Here is a 14,412-nt window from a genome sequence, read left to right on the forward strand (position 1 = left end):
AATCAAATTATTCCTTTCTAGATGATTATAAACCCTATCTCTTATAATTCCTCACCAACGCTTTACCCACAACCAAACTAAGGCTCACTGGTCTATAATTACCAGAGTTGTTTCTATGCCCCTTCTTGAACAAAGGGACGACATTTGCTCTCCCCTACTCTTCTGGCATGACATACCCTTCACACAACTTTGTTGACTATCCCTCATCAAATTATTCCTTTCCAGGTGACTATAAATCCTATCTCTTAGAATCCTCTCCAACACTTTCCAAAACCAAAGTAAGGCTTACTGGTCTATAATTACCGGCGTTGTCTGTACTCCCCTTCTTGAACAAAGGGACAACATTTGCTATCCTCCAGTCTTCTGGCACTATTCCTGTAGACAATGATGACATAAAGATCAAAGACAAAGGCTCTGCAATCTCCTCCCTAGCTTCCCAGCGAATCCTAGGATAAATCCCAACTGGCCCAGGGGTCTTAACTATTTTTATACTTTCCAGAATTGCTAACACCTCTTCCTTATGAACCTCAATCCCGTCTAGTCTAATAGCCTGTATCTCAATATTCTCCTCGACAACATTTGTCTTTTTCCTGTGTCAGCATCCGTTTCCCTGCACTGTCTGAATTGACCCCGGCAGTTCTTGAGCTGCCATCTCCCCGTGTGTGTGGGTTTCCTCCGGGTGCTCCAGTTTCCTCCCACAGTCCAAAGATGTGCCAGTTAGGTGAATTGGCCATGCTGAATTGCCCGGTTGTGCCAACAAACATGCAGGTTTGATGGATTAGCGGGTAAATGCGGAATTATTGGTGTAGCATATAAGCTTGGGCTGGATGGGATACTTTTGGAGGGTCTGTCCAGATCGATGTCCAAGAACTCCCCATCTACATTCGGTATACTACCCATGCCCTCCACTTCACCCAAGCTTTTCATTTCCCTGGGCCCCAACACCTCTCATTCACTGTAGATATCCAATCCCTGCACACTTGTATTCCCCATGCAGATGGACTAAAAGCCCGCCAGTTCTTCTTCTCCTGCAGGCCCAACCAGTCCCCCTCCACTGCTTAACAGAATTCGTCCTTACCCTCAATAACTTTTCCTTTAACTCCCCCCATATCCTACAGACTAATGGGTGATATGGGCAGACGTAAAGGTCCAAGCTATGCCTGCCTCTTCATAGGATGTGTAGAATAATCCCTTTTCCCCTGTTACGCTGGCACCATCCCTCCCCTCTTGCTCTAAAATTGATGACTGTATCAGCGCTGCCTCGTGGTTCCATGAAGAGCTTGAACTGTTCATCAACTTTAGCAACAGCCTTCACCCCAATGTCAAATTGACTTGGACCATCTCCGATACCTCCCTCCCCTTCCTGGACCTCTCCATCTCCATCTCTAGTAACCATCTCGGCACCAACATCTATTTCAAAACCTACCGACTCCCAGAACTACCTTGATTACATCTCATCTCACCCACCCTCCTACAAGAAAGTGATCTCTTATTCCCAATTCCTGCAGCTGCCCCTACACCTTCCATCTCATCTCCATCCAAGGCCCCAGACAAACTTTCCAAATCCAGCAGGGATTCACCTGTATATCCAGGTGGGTCTACTGTATCTGTTGTTCGTAATGTGGTCTCCTCCACATCAATGAGACTAAGCACAGACTCGGTGAGTCAGCATCTGAACTTCGTACAGCACCTGGTTGCCAATCGTTTTAACACTCCCTCCCATTCCCTGGGTGACATGTCGATCCTGGGCCTCCTCCAGTATCACAATGACACCACACACAAACTGGAGGAGTAACACCTTGTATTTTGCCTCGGGAGCTTACAGCCCGATGGCCTCAACATAGAACTCACCAGTTTCAAAATCTCCCCATCCCCGGCTTCATCTCATGTCCCTCTCATCCCCACCTGCTTGATTTGACACAAACTGTCCATCTTCTTTCCCACCTGTCCGTCTCACCCTTCCCATTGAGCAATCCCACTAACCCCTACCTACATCCGCTTATCACCATCCTATCTACCTTCCCTTAGCCCCAACCCTCCTCCCTCTATTTTTTTTCTGACCTCTCTTCCCCCTCCCCAGTCCTGATGAAGGTGTAAACCGGAGACATTGGCTTCCCTGCACCTCTAATGCTGCCTGATCTGTTGTGTTCCTCCAGCTCCACACTGTATTGACTCTATGAACCTGTACTAGCTTTCAACTGTTGAACGTTATCCATTATGCTTAGCTGGCTGGGTATTATCTTGTAACAGGCAGGTGCTTTTTGCCTTAGAATCAGAGTTTTTCCCTAGGGCTGACACAAAGGCCCTCACTCAAGTTGTTACAATCTATAGTATGGAGATCAGAACTGCTCATAGAATGTAAGTGTGGTCTAACCAAGGTTTTAAGGACGTTTAGCACAATTTTTCTGCATTTAATTCCCATTCCTCCAAAATTTAAACTAGAATTTGTACAACTTTTGCTTGATATTCATGCCAAATATTCACTATTTCCCTATGCCTTTTTTTTTCCATGTTTTGTTGGGTTGCACTTGTCTCTGTGCCCTTTCAAGGACTCCTTGAATAGTACCTGAATGATTTTACTGATGCATTAAGTATAACTTGACCATATTGAGCATGTTCAGGCTAGCTTTTAGAATTAAAGCATCGACTTAAACATTAAGCATAAGGCGATGGCCATGCCTCAATGGTATTATTGCTGGACTGTTAATCCAGAAACTCAGCTAATGTTCCAGAGAGTCGAGCTCACTTCTCACCATGGCAGATGATGGAAATTGAATTCAACAAAAAAAAAATCAGCGGTTAAGAATTGACTCATGACCATGCAACCATTGTTGATTATCGAGAAAAATCATCCAGCTAAGAAATCTGCCGTCCACACCTGGTCTGGCCTACATGTGACTCCAGACCACAGCAGTATGGTTGATTCTCAACTGCCCTCTGAAATGGTCTTTCAAGCTACTCAATTGTATCAATTGTCATAAAGTCTCAACAAAGAAATGAAAGCACATGGATCACCTGGCATTAACCTAGGTGCTGGAAAAGACAATGGCTGAAACAGACCTGACACCCTGCAAAGTCCTTCTGACTAACATCTGGGGCTAGTGAACTCACGAAATCATATCTTACAGTCCATGTCCCAGACATTGACATCACTATCCCTGTCCTGTACCACCAGTAGGACAGATCCAGCAGAGGTGGTAGCCAGACTGATATACAGTCAGGAGGGAACTGCCCCAGAAATTTTCAGCATTGACTCTGGACTGCAAGAAGTCTTAAAACTTCAGGTTAAACAGAGGCAAAGAAAGCTCCTGCAGATAACCACACGCCAACCTTCCTCAGCAGATAAATCTGTACTCCTCCATGTTGAACAATGGAAGCAGGAAGCACTGAAGGATGCAAAATGTACTCTGGGTGGGAGATTTCAATATCCAACACCACGAGTGGCTCAGCAGTAGCATTACATGTTTGAGCTGGTCGGATCCTAAAGGACTGGGCTGCCTGATTAGATCTGCAGCAGGTGTTAGGGGAACCAACGAATGGGAAAAACATACTTGTTCTCATCCTTACTAATCTGCCTGTTACAAATGCATCTGTCCATGACAGTATCGGTGAGACTGACTACCGCACAGTCCTTGTGGAGTGGAAGTTCTGCCTTCTCATTGACAAGACGCTCCATTGTTTTGTGAAGCACTGTCACCATGTTAAATGGGACGCAGTTCATACAGATCCAGCAGCTCAAGACTAGACATCTTTGAGATGCTCTGGTCCGTCAACAGCAGCAGAATTATACCCAACACAATCTGCAATCTCATGGCCTGCCATATCCCCCCCCACTCAAACATTACCATCAAGCAAGGAGATCAACCTGGTTCAATGAAGATTGGTAGAGACCATTTCAGGAGCAGCCCAGACTTATCAAAAAATAAGGTGTCAATCTGGTGAAACTACTAAACAGGCCTACTTGTATGCCAATCAGCAACACCTGCTCATTGATGCCCAAGTTTGGGTTCCACCAGGGCCACTCAACTCCTGACCTCATTACAGGCTTAGTTAAAACATGGAGAATAAAGAGCTGAAAATAAGAGCTGAGGTGAGGGTGGCAGCCCTTGACACGAAAGCTGCATTTGGCCAAGTGTGGCATCGAAGAGCCATGACATCAGAGACAAAGTGTCTGCTGGCTGGAGTCATGCCTGACACATAAGTGGGTGGTTGTGGCTGCTGGAGGTCAGTCATATCAGCTCTAAGCCATCTCTGCTGGAGTTCCTCTGGGGAATGGCTGCTTCGCAGTGACCTTCCCTTTATCATAAGGTCAGAAGTGGGGATGTTAGCTGATGATTGCACAATGTCCAGCACCATTCACAAATCCTCAGATACTGAAGTAGCATTTGTTCAAATGCAACAAGATCTGGACAATATCCAGGCTTGAGCTGTCAAGTGGCAAGTAACATTCGCACCACACAAAAGGCTAAGCAATGACCATTTCCAATAAAAGACAATCTAACCACTGCCCCTTGACATTCAATGGCATTACCATTGCTGAATCTTCCACCCCAACATCATGGGGAGTTACCATTGACCAGAAACTCAACCACACTCACCGTATAAATATCGCAGCTATAAGAGCAGGTTAGAGGCTGTGGCAGGCTCCCCAAAGTCTGTCCACCATCTACAAGGCATAAGGCAGAAATGTAATGGAATATTGACCACTTTCCTGGATGAGTGCAGTTCCAACAACACTCAAGATGCTTGACGCCATCCAGGGCAAAATAATTCCAAAATAATTGTTCATCACACACTTTTCAGTATAACCTTCCTTGCAAACAGAAAGCAAAATAGTTAAGAAAATATTGCTTTCTCCCAATGTGCCAACATATTTAGCAGTAACAATATCATTGTAAAAAACTGACAGTTTTGACAACAATAATTCCATGATTTGATTGGCACTGCATCCACAAGTACCCACTCCCTCCACCACTGACACTCTGTAGTAGCAGTGTGTACTATCCTACTTTTCTCACTGCAGAAATACATCAAAGATTCTCAGACAGCACCTTCCAAACCCATGACCACTTCCATTGAGAACACAACAGTACCAGATACATGGGAACACAACCAGGCTGCAAGTTTCTCTCCAACTCACTCACCATTGCTGACACAGAAACATTTCAGCCCTCCTTCAGCGTCACTGGCTCAAAATCCTGGAATTTCCTCCTTAAGAGCATTGTGGATCAACCTATGTTATGTGGGTTGCAGCAATTCAAGAGGCAGCTCACACCGCCTTGTCAAAGGCAACTGGGGCTGGGCAATAAATGCTGGCCTTCCATCAATGTCTCATGAGTGAAGGAAAAGAAAGTACTTTTGACTGGGAGAATCATTTCTGAAGAAGGGTCCAGACCCAAAGTGCCAGCTTTCCAGCTCCTTCGATGCTGCTTGGTCTACTGTGTTCACGCAGCTCTACACTTTGTTATCTCTACCTTGGACTGGGGATATTATTGATGAATGCCTCAAAACTAGGTAAAAACAGAGCATGAAAGAGTTGGCCAGAGTTCATGGGCAAATGCTTGCCCTTGGTTAATTAACTAATCATAAAGAATGCTGAGTATAATTTAGTATGTTGCTGATTATTAATTTATTTTGTATTGATTTGAAAATCATTTGCTTTTATTATTTGGTCATATCCAGTAGTAACAATTCATAATTCTGATAGTCCAATATTCTCTTCATTGTTTCAGCTCTGCAGTCTGCGCAAAGATCCCCTCCAGAGAGACGAATCCATCGTACTACCACTTCATACACTGGTCCATTCACAACTTCACAATTGACCGCAAGCAAAGAAAATCTCCCAGTTCTGAACACTCGGATCATCTGCCCAGGTACCGAGCATCATGACGCAGCGGAGACATTCCAGAAAGTGCAGAGGCTACAGAAGTAAATTAGTTGCTGAAGTGGTACCAGAACAGTTTCAGTCATCCAATGGGTGGATAATTGAATCAGTCCTGTGGTGCAGAAGCTGAGTGGTTATGACTTGGATAATGGTTCCTTGACATTGTTCCCATAATGGAGATGGTTGTTAATTTGCCTGACAGTCATATCCAGACATCTGGTGCATTCGTGCCAATTTATTTTAAAGAGCTGCACATGAGAGTTGTTAATTTTTGTATCCTTGTATTGTTCTGTGTTACCATGTGTCAAGATTCTATGTTAGGAGGTTTAGCTGACAAAATTTAGTTGTATAGATTCTTACTTGTTTATAGCCTATATATATATTCATGTATTAATGCAGGTTTGCGAGCTGGACTTGCTGCCTCCATTGCTGGAAGCTCGATCATCAGCAAAATGTTACTTGCAAACATTGATCCTTTTGGAGCGACACCATTCATTGACCCTGACCCAGATTCACTGTAAGAAATGTGCTTTGTTATACAACAGTTCCTCAATACTGCTTTTTCTTCAGTTACTCATTGAATTATTGTTGTCAAAACTGTCAGTTTTTTAGAATGATATTGTTACTGCTGAATATGTTGGCACACTGGGAGAATGCAATATTTTCTGAACTATTTTGCTTTCTATTTGCAGGGAAGGTTATACTGAAAAGTGTGTGATGAACAATTATTTTGGAATTGGATTAGATGCTAAAATCTCTTTGGAATTTAACAACAAACGTGAGGAACATCCTGAGAAATGCAGGTATCTACACAGCTTTCAATTTTTTATTAGTGTTGGGATATCCAGTGAAGAGCAATGGCTTGTAATGCAGAACACTGCACTCTTTCGCAGAACTATATTAGATTAGCACACAGTTGTGATCAGAAACCGCCAGCATGAAGATTGCTGGGAAATGGAAGAACTTAGTGAGCAAAGAATGTGGGAGGTAAGGGTCACCACTAGTGTCCCTGCTGACTACATCTGCGGGAAGTGCACCCAACTCCAGCTCCTCGAAAACCACATTAAAGAGCTGGAGCTGGATGAACTTCGGATCATTCAGGAGGCAGAGGGGGTTATTGAGAGGAGTTACAGGGAGGTAGTCACTCCTCAGGTACAAGAAAAAGGCAGATGGGTAACGGTCAGGGGATGGAAAGGGAACTGGCAGGCAGTGCAGGGATCCCCTGTAGCCATTCCCCTCAACAGCTAGTATCCGGAAGGCAACGTACTGGGCAAATAGTAACCGGAAGGCAAAGTACTGGGCTAATGGTAAGATTCTTAGCAGTGTAGTTGAACAGAGAGATCTCGGTGTCCATGTACACAGATCATTGAAAGTTGCCACCCAGGTTGACAGGGCTGTTAAGAAGGCATACAGTGTTTTAGTTTTTATTAATAGAGGGATCGAGTTCCGGAACCAAGAGGTTATGCTGCAGCTGTACAAAACTCTGGTGCAGCCGCACTTGGAGTATTGCGTACAGTTCTGGTCACCGCATTATAAGAAGGATGTGGAAGCTTTGGAAAGGGTGCAGAGGAGATTGACTAGGATGTTGCCTGGTATGGAGGGAAGGCTGAGGGACTTGAGGCTGTTTTCGTTAGAAAGAAGAAGGTTGAGAGGTGACTTAATTGAAACATGTAAAATAATCAGAGGGTTGGATAGGGTGGATAGGGAGAGCCTTTTTCCTAGGATGGTGACGGCGAGCACGAGGGGGCATAGCTTTAAATTGAGGGGTGAAAGATATAGGATAGGTGTCAGAGGTAGTTTCTTTACTCAGAGAGTAATAAGGAATGGAACAAGAGAGACTCACGGTTGGTGTGTTGCCTTCCAGGTGCCAGGGTGCATGATGCCTCTGATCGTGTTTTTGGGACCCTTAAGGGGGAGGGGGAGCAGCCCCAAGTCGTGGTCCACATTGGCACCAACAACGTAGCTAGGAAGAGAGATGGGGATTTAAGGCAGAAATTCAGGGAGCTAGGATGGAAGCTTAGAGCAAGGACGAACAGAGTTGTTGTCTCTGGTTTGTTGCCCATACCACTTGCTAGTGAGGCGAGGAATAGGGAGAGAGAGGAGTTGAACATGTGGCTACAGGGATGGTGCAGGAGGGAGGGTTTTGGATCCTTGGATAATTGGGGCTCTTTCTTGGGTAGGTGGGACCTCTACAAGCAGGATGGTCTTCACCTGAACCCGAGGGGTACCGATATCCTGAGGGGAAAATTTGCTAAGGCTATTCGGGTGGGTTTAAACTAATTCAGCAGGGGGATGGGAACCAAAATTGTAGTTCGAGTATGGAAAAGGTTGAGAGTAGGAGGTCCGAAATCAAGTTTCAGGGACGCAACATGGCACCGGCAAGCCAGAAGTTGGTTTGAAGTGTGTCTACTTCAACGCCAGGAGCATCCGGAATAAGGTGGGTGAACTTGCAGCATGGGTTGGTACCTTGGACTTCGATGTTGTGGCCATTTTGGAGACATGGATAGAGCAGGGACAGGAATGGTTGTTGCAAGTTCTGGGATTTAGATGTTTCAGTAAGAACAGAGAAGATGGTAAAAGTGGGGGAGGTGTGGCATTGTTAGTCAAGGACAATATTACAGTTGCAGAAAGGATGTTTGGGGACTTGTCAACTGAGGTAGTATGGGCTGAGGTTAGAAACAGGAAAGGAGAGGTCACCCTGTTGGGAGTTTTCTATAGGCCTCTGAATAGTTCCAGATATGTAGAGGAAAGGATAGCAAAGATGATTCTTGATAGGAGTGAGAAAGATAGGGTAGTTATCATGGGGGACTTCAACTTTCCAAATATTGACTGGGAACACTGTAGTTCGAGGACTGTAGATGGGTCAGTTTTTGTCCAGTGTGTGCAGGAGGGCGTCCTGACACAGTATGTAGTTAGGCCAACAAGGGGTGAAGCCACATTAGATTTGGTACTGGGTAATGAGCCCGGCCAGGTGTTAGATTTGGAAGTAGGTGAGCACTTTGATGATAGCGATCACAATTCTGTTATGTTTACTTTAGTGATGGAAAGGGATAGGTGTATACCACTGGGCAAGAGTTATAGCTGGGGGAAAGGCAATTATGATGAGATTAGGCAAGATTTAGGGAGCATAGGTTGGGGAAGGAAACTGCAGGGGATGGGCACATTAGGAATGTGGAGCCTATTCAAGGAAAAGTTCCTGTGTGTCCTAGATAAGTATGTACCCTGTCAGGCAGGGAGGAAGCGGTAGAGCACGGGAGCCGTGGTTTACGAAGGAAGTGGAATCTCTGGTCAAGAGGAAGAAGGCGGCTTATGTTAGGATGAGATGTGAAGGCTCAATTAGGGCGCTTGAGGGTTACGAGGTAGCCAGGAAAGACCTGAAGAGAGCCAGGAGGAGACATGAGAAGTTGGTGGATAGGATCAGGGTAAACCCTAAGGCTTTCTATCGGTATTTAAGGAATAAAAGAATGACGGAAGTAAGATTAGGGCCAATCAAAGATAGTAGTGGCAAGTTGTGTGTGGAGTCAGAGGAAATAGGGGAAGCACTAAATGAATATTTTTTGACAGTATTCACTCTAGAAAACGACAATGTTGTCGAGGAAAATACTGAGATACAGGCTACTAGACTAGGTGGGATTGAGGTTCACTAGGAAGAGGTATTAGAAATCCTACAGAGTGTGAAGATAGATAAGTCCCCTAGGTCGGATGGGATTTATCCTTGGATCCTCTGGGAAGCCAGGGAGGAGATGGCTGAGCCTTTGGCATTGATCTTTAACTCGTCATTGTCTTCAGGAATTTTGCCAGATGACTGGAGGATAGCAAATGTGATTCCCCTGTTCAAGAAGGGGAGTAGAGACAACCCTGGTAATTATAGACCAGCGTGCCTTAGCTCAGTTGTTGGTAAAGTGTTGGAAAAGATTGAGAGATAGGATTTATAATCATCTAGAAAAAAATAAATTGATTAGAGATAGTCAGCACTGTTTTGTGAAGGGTAGGTCGTGCTTCAAAAACCTTATTGAGTTCTTTGAGAAGGTGACCAAACAGGTAGATGAGAGTAAACCGGTTGATGTGGTGTATATGGATTTCAGCAAGGCGTTTGATAAGGTTCCCCACAGTAGGCTATTGTACAAAATGCGGAGGAATGGGATTGTGGGAGATTTAGCAGTTTGGTTCGGAAATTGGCTTGCTGAAAGAAGACAGAGGGTGGTAGTTGATGGGAAATGTTCATCCTGGAGACCAGTTACTAGTGGTGTACTGCAAGGGTCAGTGTTGGGTCCACTGCTATTTGTCATTTTTATAAATTACCTGGATGAGGGCGTAGAAGGATGGGTTAGTAAATTTGCAGACGACACTAAGGTCGGTGAAGTTGTGGATAGTGACGAAGGATGCTGTAGGTTGCAGAGAGACATTGATAAACTGCAGAGCTGGGCTGAGAGGTGGCAAATAGAGTTTAATGCGGACAAGTGTGAGGTGATGCACTTTGGTGGGAGTAGCCGGAAGGCAAAGTACTAGGTTAATGGTAAGATTCTTGGTAGTGTAGATGAGCAGAGAGATCTCGGTGACCATGTACACAGATCCTTGAAAGTTGCCACCCAGGTTGACAAGGCTGTTAAGAAGGCATACAGTGTTTTAGCTTTTATTAATAGAGGGATTGAGTTCCGGAGCCAAGAGGTTATGCTGCAGCTGTATAAAACTATGGTGCAGCCGCACTTGGAGTATTGCATACAGTTCTGGTCACCGCATTATAAGAAGGATGTGGAAGCTTTGGAAAGGGTGCAGAGGAGATTTACTAGGATGTTGCCTGGTATGGAGGGAAGGTCTTACGAGGAAAGGCTGACGGACTTGAGGCTGTTTTCATTAGAGAGAAGAAGGTTGAGAAATGACCTAATTGAGACGTATAAAATAATCAGAGGGTTAGATAGGGTGGATAGGGAGAGCCTTTTTCCTAGCATAGTGACGGCGAGCACGAGGGGGCATAGCTTTAAATTGAGGGGTGAAAGATACAGATGTCAGAGGTAGTTTCTTTACTCAGAGAGTAGTAACAGAATGGAACACTTTGCCTGCAACGGTAGTAGATTCGCTACCTTTAAGTACATTTTAGTCGTCATTGGACAAGCATATGGACGTACATGGAATAGTGTAGGTTAGGTGGGCTTCAGATCAGTATGACAGGTCAGCACAACATCGAGGGCCAAAGGGCCTGTATTGTGCTGTAAGGTTTTATGTTCTTTAAGAAAAGAAGTTCCATAGGTTTGAGGTTCTGTTGAAGATCTTTGTTCTAAGCAAGAACACATAGTGTGGAGATCTGTCCTTCCTTAGGGGAAGTGGGAAGCTCAATATCATGAGCAATTAGTCGGAAGAAAGGGTATAACAAGAAGGCTATGTACACACCATTCAGTTTGATCTACACAGCATTGAAACAGCTCTTGTAAAAGTCATAAATGGCATTATGTGAGTGGAAAATGGTGAACTGATCATCTTCATTCTTCTCTGCATGTCGTTGCACCTGTCCCAACTCATCTGTTGCTAAGTCTCTCAGCCATGTTTTTGTGTGCTCTGCCCTTGAATATTCTAGCTTGTGGCTGGTTTCCCAAAATCTGCCCTCTGCCACCTGGTGTCACCATAAACTCTGCCATCCATGTCTTAACTTGCAAGATGATTCATCCCTCTGTTCATACGAACAGACATTAACTTTCAGTCAAGCCATGACTTGATTTTCAAACTTTGTTCCTTGTTTTCACATTTCTTAATGATCCTGCTCCTCATTGTCTCTAATCTCATCCAAATGTTACTACTAGAGGGTGACCTTGGCTTACTGTACAGAGACCCCCCTGATTGAAGGTTATCTCCCTTTATTTGACTGACAATCATGATCAACTTGCTGACTTGCCACTAAACAGCAAGGCAAGATGAAAGTAGTATGAGCATGATAGGTCTGGCTGAAGGCAAAGCAAGACAATACAAGGAAGTATCCAGTTAGGCTCAGACAGTGACTGAGTGAGGACTATGACAGTGAAGGAAGAGCCCAGGGATGTCCAGTCCTAGAGCTGAGTGTATGTCTCTGAGTGCACAGTGTTCTTGCTGCAGTATTACAATGATAATTGCTGGTGCAGCCTGAAGTGGAACGTTGAAGTATAAATGGATTAGAGACGTGCATTGAGAGTACATAGTAGCTGACACGTATCAGATGCCAATGTCCATGAATGTGGCATGCATGTGGCTGCTGCTGATGAAGGATGCCCTGGGATTTCGGTCCCTGGTGTCCAATTGTGGAGCTCTTTCAAAGCAAGTGGTGAGCTCAAGTAGATCAGATTTCCACATTGAGAATTCTCAATGTTAATCTTATTGGTATGTTGGGAAAATGGGTAGCTGAATATTAATGAGTCAAGTTGCGCAGTTTATAAGTTGTTTAACAGCCAATAATCTTAGGGAATTGAAAACTCAGTGCTCTCTACCGAGAAACCCACCATGCAAATAAGATGCAGCGAGTTGTTCCTGATGTTGAGATAGACCTCACTGGACTTCTCATGCAATTCTGCTCCAAGTCTTCCTATAGCCCCTGCCAATAAGGTCCTAATAAGATTTCACCCACCAATTATATTACAAGGTCAGGAGTGGTAATAATTATCATCTCTGTTGTGGTGTAGGAGAATAAGTAGAAAATACCAACTTTAGTGACTATTGATATCCATGTGAAGACAGGAGCTGAAAAGAAAAACAGATTGGACTAATAATTTAAAGGAGAGTTTTCATAAGATGTGGGAGTTGGAGAATTCAACTGTGTTTCAAGAATTGATGGTGTCAAGTTGTATGTTGAAAGGTATGCATATCAAGAAACTCACAGTAATTCAATCTTTTACTGAAGCTGAGGGCTTGGAGGATTTGTCAGTGTTGACATGGATGAATCATAGCAGTTAAAGGCAAATGGAGCAAGGATAGAAGTCTGTTACCAAAATGATGCAAGTTAAAATCAGAGAGGAAAGTAGGGAAGAAATGGTGAGCTCCTTGGTTAAAGATTGTTGCAAAGAATCAAAAGAGAATCTAAGTAAGTTACAAAGGACAGCCAAGGTTATGGACCAGGTTCTGATCCTGGCTCAATGAAAGCATCTCTACTAGTGAATTTGAGAACACACAAACAGAGGAAAGAGGTGCTGAGAGAGTTCAAACTGATTGGGGCATCAGAGCGGATTGACTGAAGAAAGATGGAACACGAGCTGACCTTGAGAGCTGATGATTGTGAAACCCTGCATTACCCTGCTTGGCATTACATCAGATATTGCAGCCGCATGACAGGAGAGTGAACCTACAGCAGGACAAAAGTAAGGAGCAAATAATTCCAAAGATTGTCCCAAGGGATCAGTGCTGGCACTTAAACTGTTTGCAGAACTGTTTGCTTTGGGGCGGCACGGTGGCTCAGTGGTTAGCACTGCAGCCCCACAGCACCAGGGATCTGGGTTCGATTGCAGCCTCGGGTAACTGTCTGTGTGGAGTTTGCACATTCTCCCCCTGTCTGCGTGGGTTTCCTCCGGGTGTTCCGGTTTCCTCCCACAGTCCAAAGGTGTGTAGGCTAGGTGGATTGGCCATGCTAAATTGCCGGTAGTGTTCAGGGGCCTGTGGGTTATAGGGGGATGGGTCTGGGTGGGATGCTTCAAGGGGCGGTGTGGACTTGTTGGGCTGAAGGGCCTGTTTCCACACTGTAGGGAACCTAATCTAATCTAAATGACTTGGATGAAGGGATTGAAAGTATGTTTGTTAAATTTGCTGTTGAGACAAAGGTGGCTAGAAAAGTAAGTTGTGAAGAAGACATATCTATATGCTTTTGCATTATTCTTATGTTAAGGGAATGTGTAATGGTAATATAAAGCAGGAAAATGTGATGTTGTTCACTTTAACAGGAGCTGTGAAATGCAGAGGGATCTGGATATGCAAGTGCATGAATCACTTAAGCCGAGTATGCAGCTACAGAAAGTATTCAGGAAAGCTAATAGGATGTTACTTACTGTGAAGTAATTAAAGAGAAAATTAGGTTCTGGATGTAAGTTTGCTCGCTGAGCTGGAAGGTTTGTTTTCAGTCATTTCGTCACCAAACATCTGAAAACGAACCTTCCAGCTCAGCGAGCAAACTTACATCCAGAACCTCAACCTGAGCTACAAATCTTCTCAAAACTTGCTAGAAAATTAGGTTCACTTATCCAGTGTTCTATTGAGACTGATTCTGGAGTATTGTGTACCGTATTGGTCGTCTTAATAAATAGAACATAGAACATAGAACAGTACAGCACAGAAGAGGCCCTTCAGCCCGCGATGTTGTGCCGAACTTCTACCTGAAACCTAAGGTCAATCTAACGACCACCGCCACCTTATACTATCATCTAGGACAAGCAGCCTCTTAGGAGCACAAAAGCTGAAGATTCGGGCCTAGATCCTTCATCAGAAATGGGGAATGGGGAGAGGGTTCTGAAATAAATAGGGGAGGCGGATCGAAGATAGGTGGAGAGGGGACAGACAATTTAAAGAGGCGGGAATAGAGC

At 44.4% G+C, this 14,412-nt stretch overlaps 1 protein-coding gene across 4 annotated transcripts in view; it reads left to right on the top strand.

Annotated features, from left to right (window-relative positions):
- dgkh (diacylglycerol kinase, eta) overlaps nt 1-14,412 on the top strand; it is a 529,882-nt gene that overhangs the window by 428,992 nt on the left and 86,478 nt on the right. For all 4 annotated transcript variants that reach the window (XM_048541055.2, XM_048541057.2, XM_048541059.2 and 1 more), the window contains 3 exons: nt 5,733-5,873; nt 6,284-6,401; nt 6,577-6,687. In XM_048541055.2, the coding sequence (XP_048397012.2) occupies nt 5,733-5,873; nt 6,284-6,401; nt 6,577-6,687 (370 nt within the window). The remainder of the gene's footprint in view (nt 1-5,732; nt 5,874-6,283; nt 6,402-6,576; nt 6,688-14,412) is intronic.

This window comes from Stegostoma tigrinum, chromosome 12, assembly GCF_030684315.1.
Source record: "Stegostoma tigrinum isolate sSteTig4 chromosome 12, sSteTig4.hap1, whole genome shotgun sequence".
In the NCBI taxonomy this organism is placed as follows: domain Eukaryota; kingdom Metazoa; phylum Chordata; class Chondrichthyes; order Orectolobiformes; family Stegostomatidae; genus Stegostoma; species Stegostoma tigrinum.